Raw genomic sequence first — 12622 nt, forward strand, 5'->3', positions numbered from 1 at the left:
TTAGTCCTCTTTAGTCACTATGGTTTCTAATTAGTCAAGTCTTGTCAGCTGTTTCCGTTTAGTAGTCATTATCTGTGTATTTAGGTTCCTGCCTGTTCTGTGTTCATTGTTGGTTATTGTTTGTGTGTGTGCACACTGTTACTTATCTGCCTGCTTGTTGAATTAAACCCTGTTTTCTATTATAAATCTGCATTCGTCTATCTTCGTTCTGTGACAGAATAACTGACCTCTCTAATCCGAGATATAAGTATTATGGAATCACCAGCGCTGCGGCTTCTCCTCCTCCCAGAAAGCAGGCCGTATCTGGGGTACCTGGCCTGGTGGCCTCTCCTTCACTGCCAGCGAGCCCGAGGTGCCCACCGAGGTCGTTCCAAAACCAGAGCCAGAGAACATCGAAGCCACGGAGTTGACGCAAGCTGGTCAATCCACCGCAGAGCCAGGAGCGGACCTGAACCTCATCGATCTATGGTCTGTGGATCCACTTCCCACCCAAATCCCCACCCTTGAATCCTCCTCGTCTTTTCCCATCCTGTCCGGCTATTTGGATGCTCCAGTCCTGTCCAGAAATCTTCTTCAGCCTGTATCCCTGCCTGACTTCCTGATCCCGTCTCCATCACTGGCCTCCAGGCCCACATCTCTACCTCGACCTGTCAGCTCCTCACCATCGCCTCGGCTCACAGCTCCCTCATCGCCTCCGTGGCCCGTCTGTCCAGATGCTCCGCTGGGCTCACTCACCACTCCAGGTCGGCTTCCGGCGGTTGACGCCAGCTTCCGCTATGGACTTCCAGGGTTCAAGCTGCGCCTGAACCCTGCAGCCCTACAGCGTCATCGGGCTCCTCCCTTCCTCCAACATCCCCATCGTGCTGGCTTGCCCCATCATCGCCTCGGTCATCCGAAGTCCCCCTTTGTCGCCTCTGTCCCGCGAGCCAGCAGCTCAGTTCCAGGCTTCCAGGCCTGCGATGTCGGCCAGGTCTGTCAGCCGCGATGTTCCGCCGGTGCCTCCATTCACCATGGTTCCGCCTCAGCCGATCGGTCCCAGGGTTCCGTCCGCCCCTACAGTCAGGACTCCACCCTGGCTCCACTCCCCCGTGGCCAACTACCCCAGGCTGCTGTCCGTCACCAGCTCCACGCCCTCCACCGAAGCCTCCGCCCTCTTTCCTCTCTTTAGAGACTTTGTTTGTCACAGCACAAGGGGGGCGTAATGTCACATGTTCAGTTTAGTTCAGTCCTGTCTTGTCTGCATTAGTCCTCGTTAGTCACTATGGTTTATAATTAGTCAAGTCTTGTCAACTGTTTCCATTTAGTAGTCATTATCTGTGTATTTAAGTTCCTGCCTGTTCTGTGTTCATTGTCGGTTATTGTTTGTGTGTGAGAACACTGTTGCGTATCTGCCTGCGTGTTGAATTAAACCCTGTTTACTATTTTAAATCTGCATTTGTCTACCTTCGTTCCGTGACACATGCAAAGTCTCTGATTTCTGATACCACTATTTAAAGCAGAGAGAATAGAGAACTTTTTAAACTACCTCGGGAAACATGTTCTTTTAAAACTGGAGTGTTTTCTCTCACACCAAAATCACTTGAGCGTTGACCAGAGGACTGGTGAGCAAGAACTGAAAAAGCCGGAAATGAACACTTTAATCACTTTAATACTGTTGATTCACTATAATACACATTTCCCAACTTTCAGTGTTTATTACGGTTTATTTCAGTTTATTACTTGAAGAGAGCAGTCCATTGCACTCACCATGGAATTTGACTGAACTTGAGCAATTCTGCAAGGAAGAAATTTTATCAAGATTTTTCTAAATGTGTAAGCTTTGGACTTAATGGAGATGTTGTTTTGTGCATATCTGTGATTGCAAATAAATGGAAGCAGGTACAACTGAATAGGTATGTTCTCTTTTTATGTAAAAAAAAAAAAAAAAAAAATATATATATATATATATATATATATATATATATATGACCGTATATATATATATATGACCAGAAACCAGCACCCCATGCAGGTCCCAGCATGCAAAACAGCAGGGTTCCTCTGCCAGTGTGATTATTTCATTTTTGTTTTTCTATTTAATACATTTGCAAAGTTTTAAAAGCATTTTATCAGAAGGCTGCAACAAAAAATTTGAAAAAGGGTAATTACTGAATGCACAGTATTATAAAGCAACCTTTATAAAGCACACAAAACCTTGATAAGAAGATAAATCTATGGTCCAGTTTATTTGCACAAAGATTTTTTTTTTCTTTTTTTTATTAAATTTAGGAAGAGCATCACTCTCACAGACTCAAATTTGCTTCCATGCTTGTAGCTTTATTCAACAATGCATTTGAATTCACTTAAAATCTCACCATCAGAAGTTTTGTGAATTGTAACAGTCTGCAGAGTCAGAGACCTCCTCTTCTATATATATTTATTTTTTATATTTTTACTGCACTGTTGTCAGGGCTATCTTACTAGCAGTCCGATGCAAAGGGACTATTAACTCCTAGGTTCAGACACACGGTTCAGCCCCCATCTAGAAAAGCAACAGTAATTAAATGTAACTCCACAATTTACATACTACATCATTAAAGATGATGCAAGAGCAAATTTATCACACACAAAAAAAAAACACACTACATGTCAGCACAGTGAGAAAGTGTTTCTGCATTCTGATACTGATGATGTTGAGATGTTTTTATTTGTGTCTCACAGCAGGAGAAGCCCAAACTGATTGACCCCCTGGACTATGAGGCTGTGATTTCAGATCTTGAAGCTGAGTTCAGGGAAGATCCCCTTCAAGATCTCCTACTATTCCCAGACCTTGACTTCACTGTGAGTTCTTTGTTCTCTCTTTCTGTGTGCGTTTTTGCTAGTGTGTACAGAATGTGCATTTATCTGTGTTGTTCATACAGTTTCACATCTCAATAAGATGTTCACATTTTTAAAAAGTGAGTGCTCTGAAGGCTCTTTTTTGAGACATAGTACTTTACTAAAAGACATAAAGTAGGTGTTAAATGATTGTTTGCATGACTGCATGTGTGTTGACACTTCTCCCTGTACTCTGCACTGAAAACAGCCAAGAACAGGCCTTTTCAGACCACATCCTCTTTCACACACAGATCTGGGCTTTACATGGCACAAATATAAACACTGCTTGCACACATTTACTTAGTGAGCACACACATATAATAAGCATATAACACCTCATAGTGGCAATGGCCTTCTGTGTTCATGATAAAAAGGGAGAACTGAAAAGCAGGACAACAGAAAAGCAGGCCAACAAATCTAAATCAGTAATCAAGGTTAGTAATCCAGAGAAACTGGCAAAAGGGCAGCATTGGGGAAAGTACACAGAGCACTGTGAATATATAAACGCTAATGGATTACAGATGCAACATTTCAAGTGATAAAGACCTCTACTGGTAGGTGGTGGAAGTGTTATGAATAGATTTTGCTGTGGATATTACAACAAATTGCAAGATATTATTTCTTTTTTAATTGACGGATGTGGTCACTTTGAACTTTTGTGTGGGAAGATAGAAGATAAAAGTGGAAATTCCGCTGCTTGCTCATGTACAGGTCTTCTTGGGCATTAAAGGCGAGCCAGTAAGCAAAGAAAGTGTAGCAGTGCAGTACACAGGGAAGGAAACATGACGCCGTTTTTTAATGAATCTCAATGGAGGAGAGGGGCTTTATTACGCTGAATAAAAGGCTTTTGTAAGGAAACAGCTTGGTCCCACTTTATATTAGGTGGCCTTAACTACTAAGTAGCGCTGCAACAAATGATTATTTTGATAATCGATTAATCTAACTATTATTAGAACGATTAATCGACTAATCATCGATTATTACACTGATTAATCAGTAGGCTTTGTTCAATTTATTCCACTTTAGCAATTAGTTATAAATATTGAGTTATACTGTACTTCAACTAGTAAATAAAACAAGGAAATCACTTCAGCTTTTGAAAGTGTATTTTTAATGATTTTCAAGCCAATTGAATAGACCAATCTCCTTCAAGTTTTCTTTTCTCCTCAGAAGTCATCAATAGTCCAACTGTTACAATGACTGGTACTGTGTTTTTAGGTCTGGGAATTGTAATAACAACTTTTTAATAACAGTAAAAATATGATATGTAATATTGTGCTTTTTTTTTTTTTTTAAATGCCCTTGCCCCTCTCTAGATTATTTATATATATATATATATATATATATATATATATATATATATATATATATATATACACACACACACACACACACACTATCTATCGAGTTAAAAAATTGTAATTTGTAAATATTTTATTATATCTTTTCATGTGACAGCACTGAAGAAATGAGTGTACAGCTTGTATAACAGTGTAAATTTGCTGTCCCCTCAAAATAACACACAAAAGTGAGTACATCCCTAAGTAACAGTGTCCAAATTGGGCCCAATTAGCCATTTTCTGTTACAAGGTCTCAGGTGTGAATTGGAAGCAGGTGTGTTAAATTTGGTTTTATCACTCTCACTCTCTCATACTGATCACTGGAAGTTCAACATGGCACCTCATGGCAAAGAACTCTCTGAGGATCTGACAAAAAATAATTGTTGCGTAGGCTATAAGAACATTACCAAGACCCTGAAACTGAGCTGCAGTTTGAGCTGGCCAAGACCATACAGCTGTTTAACAGGACAGATTCCACTCAGAACAGGCCTCGCCATGGTCGACCAAAGAAGTTGAGTGCACGTGCTCAGCGTCATATCCAGAGGTTGTGTTTGGGAAATAGACGTATGAGTGCTGCCAGCATTGCTGCAGAGGGGTGGGGGGTCAGCCTGTCAGTGCTTAAAGTCCTTTGTTTAAGGTGCCCATATTATGTCTTTTTAAAGGTTCCTAATATTGTTTTGGGAGTCTCCTACAAAAGGTTTATATGCATGCAAGGTCAAAAAACACTATCGTTTTCTCATAATATACATTTAATTTCACCTCAATGAATTTCACCTCGTAAACAATTCGTTAGAAGCATTTCAAACAATCAGTCTCTCTAAACCCCTCCTTTCCGTGAGCCTACACTGCTCTGATTGGCCAGATGGCCCAATCCTTTGTGATTGGTCTACTGCGCGCACACCGCACCCATTGCCATAACTGAATGACAGCTATCAATTCGCAAAACATTGTATACAATGTATGGACAGACAAGATTTTACCGTATCAATTCAAGCCCGACGATGAAACGTCTGAAGTAGTCGATCAACCAGAAACTGATTCGCAATCACGACTGGAGTATGACCTTTGTCTATGGTGTCACCTTAGTTTGCGTTATTTATAAGACGTGATTGCAGCGTCACTGTTATACTTTATGTAGGTACAACTGTGGGAACTGTATCAAAATGCCAAGCGAAGCTGAAAACCTCTAACACAAGAAACATTTAGGCCAGATGTGGACAGACTTTTTCATCATAACTATTAACAAAGTAAAAAATGGCTATATCATTGTTTGACATTACAATGGGTGTTTACTGTTTACAGAAAGAATACTTCAACTGGTTAGCGCGGACTAGCATCTTAACATCCTATTACAACACAGATAGAGCTCCACTCTATTGTAATAATAAAAACACAGACGAAAAAAAACAGTCTGTTTTACAGTTATGAAAGCAAACTGAGCCCACAACTATGTTGCAAACTAGCCGGTTAGCAGAAGACATACAGAGTGGGTGTAGGTTACACAACATAACATACAAAACTACGAATTTTGAACTTTTTTTTTTTTTTTTTTTTACGAATTTTGAATTTTTCATTTAATTAGAGCTATGTTACACACTACATGAAAGGTAATTTTCAAAAATCCATAAAAGGGGCACAATCTCTTTCTCATGCTACATGACATGAAAGTAAAAAAAAAAAATGTTATGAAAGTGTGACACATCTGTTAGGGGAAATTTAATAACCGGTACTTTGATTTTTTCATCATATTCATTTTCATATAAAAGCAAAGAATTTAAATTATCCAATTTATTAGCAAAAAGCACAAGAGTGTGAATCACACAATAGCTGCCTTTCATCTCCTGTGGCTGACCCACTATGGGAAGTGAGAACTGTCCATCTTACATTTACATTAATTCATTTAGCAGACGCTTTAATCTTAACAAATGGGGAACTAACAAATGGGGAATACAATAAGCGATTCATTCTAAGGAGGCAATAACATGAGAAAATCTGCAAAGTTTCAAACATTGTCCACAATTGTACAAGCTTGAACAAAGAGGGATGCAAGAAATAGTGAAAGCTTAGAGTATGAAGGCATGTGTCGGTTTCTTGATCTTCATGCAAGCAGTAAGCAGTAGCCAGTGCAGAGAGCTATTGGGCTAGCTGAAGACCAGTCAAGCCGCTACATTGTGGAGCATTTGTTGTAGCACATGTTGTAAATCCAGCCAGAATAGTCCAATCTAGAAATGGCAAGGTCCTGGATGAGAAGTTGTGCAGCATGCTCACTTAATTTTGCTGATTTTGTGCAACATAAACCTGCGTGCCAGTACTGTCTTGACTGCAATTATTTCACTCCTCCCCGACTACAGCCGTCCACTCTCATCTACTTTCAGGTTGAGGTGTTTGACTGTCTACATTTCTGACAGCGATTCAATGACGTCAAGGCTATAATGTGATTGCTAATCAAGGCACACACGATCCAAGTTTATCATTACGCTTTTCTAATGATATAGCCGTGGAGGTTAGCATCACCCCATAATAAGACCATCTCTGATTATACTCCTGACTGAAAATGGGCGCGATCCGACCTTGGAAGGCAACATAATGCAAGAATACAGACAAATAATGGCTGAATAAAAACAAAAGAATAATGAAGATTATATCTCATACCCAGCAGAGGGGCGAAAGGTTTGCAGAGCGAGTCCAGTCAAGTCCCCTTTATTTAGATAGTTATGTATAATACAGAAAAGTGTGCATGTAAAGTGAATGAAAATGAGTCCAGTGCTACCAAGTAGACCCGATGCAGGTTCTGGTGTGCACCAGTAAGCGTGTGAAGTGTTTTCAGTTCTCCGGTTGTCCGGTATCGTCAGTGTATGGTTGTGCTTCTTCGTTTGCCAGTGTGTGGATTTACTTATGGTTGTGACAGACCACTGATCAATTCCTGCGCAAATGTATTTTGTGTTACATGTAAGCAATAAGGTACGAGAGGCTGTGCTGTATCGTGAATAAGTCACGACTGAAGGGCGTTGCTAACCGCGTTGCAACCCCTTCAGCCGTGACTTATTCACGATACAGCACTAGTCTCGAGTACCTTATTGCTTTTATAAAACGGTTACCACACAATACAAATATTAAAGCCAAAAATATGTATTAATGCAACTTTCATGAAGTAAACTTTCAATAAAAGCCTTCCTTCCACCGGAAAAAATAGTCCCTGACCGTGAACAGCATACATTGTACATTGATAATACATTGGACATTTAAACAGATTTTTTATTATGAAAATAGGACTGACCTGAAGGAAAATGCTAAATCTAAATGCAGGTAATAAACTCGCTCACTCAGTCTTTTTCTCAAAACACTCTTCTACATAATACAGTAAGCTTCAATGAACAATATCAATTGAGAACATACAGTTTACGTTGCTAAGAGTGGTTGCTAAGGGTGTTGTGTAGTGATACAACGGGTGAAGCGGTCATAGCTGTGTTTTATTAATAAAACACAGCTATTGACCAATCAGAATCAAGGACAGGAACTAACTAACCTTTTTTTCTAAGTATGGATTATATTATAGACCTGCTCACTTCTGATTTTATCTCAATACAGATACAAATAATTTTTACATTGCAACAGATACAGATATTGGCTTTGTTTTACACATACATTGTTTATTATTTATGGATTTTAATTCTTATTTTTATGATTGAGCTTATCTCTCTTTTATATCTCTATTACAGTCTGAGTAATTCTGAGTCTTGAACAGTAAACTCTCAAGTGTCTGACCTCTAAATATACAATGGTTATGTGTATAGTTAGAATGACTCATGAGCAGCAGCCTTTTTATTTTGAGTATGTCATTAATGCACCCTGTTGCCAAAATGTGGAGATGCTTTATACTGCCAGGTGCAATATAAGGGATTTTCCCTCTAAATGTAAAACATATTAATGCGCACAGAAAAGAAAATCTGGCTGTATGTTCAAAAAAAGATTTTATTTCCCTCTGTAGTTCTTGCTATGAATCAGTTGATTTCTATTATTGCATATAGCTTTAAAAAAAAAGAAAAAAAAAAGACATGTGGTCTGTCATCCAAGGCTGGGGATGAATTCTGAAATTTGTGTGGTTAAAGTTCTCAACAACAATAATAATAATATATAAGGATATTTTGCAGCTCACTAACATAGAGAAAGTTTCTGCTTCAACAATGGCATTGAATTTACTTGGCATATAGTACAGTCTAACTTCACAAGCATCACCAGACGTGAGCGTAGTGTTGTTAAAAAACTCTTTCAAACTCTGAATTCCTGTATTAATCTGGTCAAACAAATTGTGGACTCCACAGTTGCACAGCAGCAATGCGCAACCCTTGAGACATGATAAAGATGTCACATCACAAATGATTAAATGCTAATTAAACTGAACTAATATAGTCAACAACATGTATGCGCATCATTGGATCATCATAAATCATAAATAATTAGAAATACAGAGGAAATTCATCAGTTGGACAAAACTAAACTAAACTCTTGCGTCCTACTGCTAAAAAAAAAAAATACAAAAATAAAAAATTCATGCAGACTGGGAAGTTTGTCAGGAGCAAAAACAAAGATGTCATCAAGATAGCAAAACATGTTCATAAAGTTCTGAAGACAGAAATACTCAACATCATTCTGTTGCACAGACCCTGCAGGAGCCCGTTTGAACAGACAGGCTTGTTGGATTGTTATCTCCCTATAATGGCACAACTAGCCTGCCTACCAACACAGTTCTCTACTTGGCCGTCGGCTGTCTAGTGTCGGTTTGGTGTGTCAGGGCAACTTTTGACACAGATGCTGCCGACGTGAGCCAACCCCACAGTCTGCTTTCATCGCCACTAGTTCGTCGGCGTCAGCTTGGTGTGTTTTGGCCTATAGTCAGTAGAATGTCTGTTTGGAGCATCAAAATAAAGAGTTAGGTCAGTCTACTAATACTCTCTACTTACATCCATATGCTCTGTACTTGGATCCATGATATCAGTTCTGGCAGATTCCAAACTAAATGTTCTTTGTTACAGTTCCTACTTTATTAGGTGGGTCAAACCACTTTTATCAGGACCACTACAGACTGACACTCTACTTAAGAAGTCAGCTTAAATCATGTCATGAATGTGATGTATAATGACATTACTTCTTAAAAGGTCATGAAACTCCAAAACACATTTTTTTGAGATGTGAACAGATATGTCCAGGCTGCACATCATTGAAAACACTAAAGGTATTCGTTAAAGTTTATTTATTAGTGGAAATTAGTTATTTTTGCATTTTTAGAGCAAATTCTGTCTTCCGGTTTGATAAGCAAAGTCGGAGCAACGTCACGGCTTCTGACGTCAATGCGTAATACCGGCAAGATCCGGAGTGGTGATTGGCTGCTAGGGCTCCAGTCGGGGCTGGACGACCGAGATGACGTCAACCATTTCTGAGCACCTGTCTGCATTTATTCATGACAAAGAGCTCATTAATTATTATTATTATTCATAAGAATGAACTCTTTTAATCCAAGCACTGTGCTGTATTACGCACATAAGATGGCATAACAGCGGTGAGTGTAAATGTCCATTCACTTCTGCTTGTTCAACTGCATTATTGTCCTTCAGGCACATAAGTCTATGTTTCCTCAGTAACACAAAAGTGCTGCTTGCATTTTCTCTGCGATGCACTTAGAGCTGCAGATTGACTACAAACTCATGGGAAATATCACTGTAACAATATTTAATATGTAAGAACACTGAGCACGCATGAGAGCGGTTTCTGCACGGAACGACGCAATGAGTTTAACAATCGTCACGTGGATCATAGATCATATACGGACTGAAGTAAGCATGTTTCAAGTGTTTATAAACATATTTCATATAATCTATTGTTCTAAACTGTTGTATAGAGAAATTAACTAAAATAACTAATGGTTTTTACAACGGAATTAATCAACACTGAACTTACTTGAGCTGGACACCATTTTCTTCTAGAATTGCTGTGCAGCCAGAATTATTTTCCTGTTATCACTGTAAAGCTGCTTTGACACAATCTGCATAGTAAAAAGCTTTATATAAATAAAGGTGACTTGACTTGACTAAACATTAACCAGCACCGTGTATGCGCACATATTTCATCATCTGTTCTTCAAATGAAATCTATGCAATTAAGGACACTGATTCATCCTTTCGTCCGATCATAATTGCGATGGCCTGCTGAATTATTGTGATACACAGAAGACCATGTTAACTGAAAATTCAAAGAACAATGGACAAGAAAGTAACTATGCCTTTATTCTTTCTGTGTTAAACTGATGTGTGTCATCCGTCCAGAGGCTGTAGTGCTCTTGTGATGAAAATAGTAGACCTTTTAAATGTTCTTCCGTGTTTGTCCCTTGTTTGTTGTCATGGGTTTATATTTTTAAAACACATCAAGGTGCCCTCAACTCTGTTTTTTTCCTCCGCTCATGAGGATATGGGAAAAAAAGTTTTTTGAATTTAGAATTTAGTATTTTTTCATGTCATTACATTGTTTAGTATGGAAGAGGATTAGGGCCAAGCAATAATAAAAAAATAAAACCATCTTGAGATTAAAGTTGTTAAATTTCGAGAAAAAAGTCGAGATAAAATGTTGAGAATAAACTCATTAAATTACGAGAAAAAAATCATTACATTTCAATAAAAAAGTTGAGATAAAATGTTGAGAATAAAGTCATTAAATTATGAGAAAAAAAGTTGTTAAATTATGAGAACAAATTCGTTAAATTATGAGAAAAATGTCGTTAAATTTTGAGAAAAAAGTCGAGATAAAATGTTGAGAATGAAGTCATTAAATTAACGAATTTATTCTCGTAATTTAACGAATTTGTTCTCATAATTTAACGACTTTTTTTCTCGTAATTTAATGAGTTTATTTTCGTAATTTAATGACTTGATTCTCAACATTTTATCTCGACTTTTTTCTCGAAATGTAACGAGTTTTTTTCTCGTAATTTAACAAGTTTATTCTCAACATTTTATCTCGACTTTTTTCTTGAAATTTAATGAGTTTTTGCTCGTAATTTAACAAGTTTATTCTCAACATTTTATTTCGACTTTTTTCTCTAAATTTAACGAGTTTTTTTCTCGAAATTTAACAACTTTAATCTCGAGATGGTTTTATTTTTTTATTATTGCTTGGCCCTAATCCTCTTCCGTAGTTTAGAGCATAAGAAACAAATGGGGGGAAAAAAAAAAAAACATTTTTGAAAAACTATATTTTATTCATGTTATGCTATGTCCTCTGTAGTGGACACCAAGACTAAGTTGTTTAAAAAATAAAATGACATGAAATGACATGTATAGGCAAAAACAATAGGATTTTTTTAAATTTATTTTTTATTCTTTTTTTTATCCAAACATTGTTTAAAGATGATTCTCAACTATGTTATGAAAGATGTAATGGAATTAATTGATGTACCATTTTGCTTTATGCAATATGTGGATAAAATAACATGGGTTTTCTCATTCAATACAATGGATCTATACACTGTATCTAATTTGCATATTAATGTGTTCTTGGGGCAACATGTAATAAAAAAGAAGTGTAATAATGCGAGTACAACAATGGCAACATTTTTGTTGGTAATAATTGGCAACATTTTCATAATAATATCTAATAATTAATAGGAATATTGATATATAATTTCTTTCCCTATTCACTTGTTGTGTGTCTGATAAACATGATTTAAGTCCTGATGTCCTCTACAGTGGACATGTATGAAATCAATGCCCTGTTTTGATTAGAAACCCCATAATATTTTCCTGAGATGTTGATTTATGACAAACCATTTGAAAAATAATCCGATTTTAATGATAATTACAAAATATTATCATATTTCCATAAGAGTGCTAATTTTGATCATTAAATTAATGTCAGTCATATTTAAAGACCAAGGAGTTGTTGTTGTTGTCATGGTGAAACCTCCAAATATTTGGTATCTCTGTATCTCTGATATCACTCCAGTTAAAACTGTGACATGTATGATGTCAGAGAAAATCACCAAAATATAATGTCCGCTACAGTGGGCAAAAGTCTATTCCTGGGTCTCAGGAGGATATGTTAATATTCTGTATAATAAGTGTGGAGCTGGTCTGGTTAGATGAGTGCTCTGTCTGTCAACAATAAGAGTCGGTACAGAGAAAGATAATACACTCCCAGCAAGCTCATTTTTAACTACCAAAAGCATTGTTAGTTAACGGTCACAAGTTCAATGACTCATGTTTCCTAAAACCATAGTTCCAATGAACAGCCGCGAGCAGCTTTGTAAACTTGTGTGGTTGGAACATCAGCTCACGACCTGTGGTTACTTAGAAACATAGTTTGTTGTTTGGATGACATGTGGACCTTATAAATCCTTATCTTCAGCAAAATAAGTAAGCTGACATTCAGTACAATCT

The 12622-nt window shown here is 37.5% G+C and overlaps 1 protein-coding gene across 3 annotated transcripts in view; it reads left to right on the forward strand.

The window, feature by feature from the left end:
* The window catches only part of dock10 (dedicator of cytokinesis 10), an 85346-nt gene that overhangs the window by 11524 nt on the left and 61200 nt on the right, over nt 1–12622 (forward strand). For all 3 annotated transcript variants that reach the window (XM_048161007.1, XM_048161005.1, XM_048161006.1), the window contains exon 2: nt 2701–2820. In XM_048161007.1, the coding sequence (XP_048016964.1) occupies nt 2701–2820 (120 nt within the window). The remainder of the gene's footprint in view (nt 1–2700; nt 2821–12622) is intronic.

Source organism: Megalobrama amblycephala, linkage group LG16, assembly GCF_018812025.1.
Source record: "Megalobrama amblycephala isolate DHTTF-2021 linkage group LG16, ASM1881202v1, whole genome shotgun sequence".
NCBI classification, from domain to species: Eukaryota; Metazoa; Chordata; class Actinopteri; order Cypriniformes; family Xenocyprididae; genus Megalobrama; species Megalobrama amblycephala.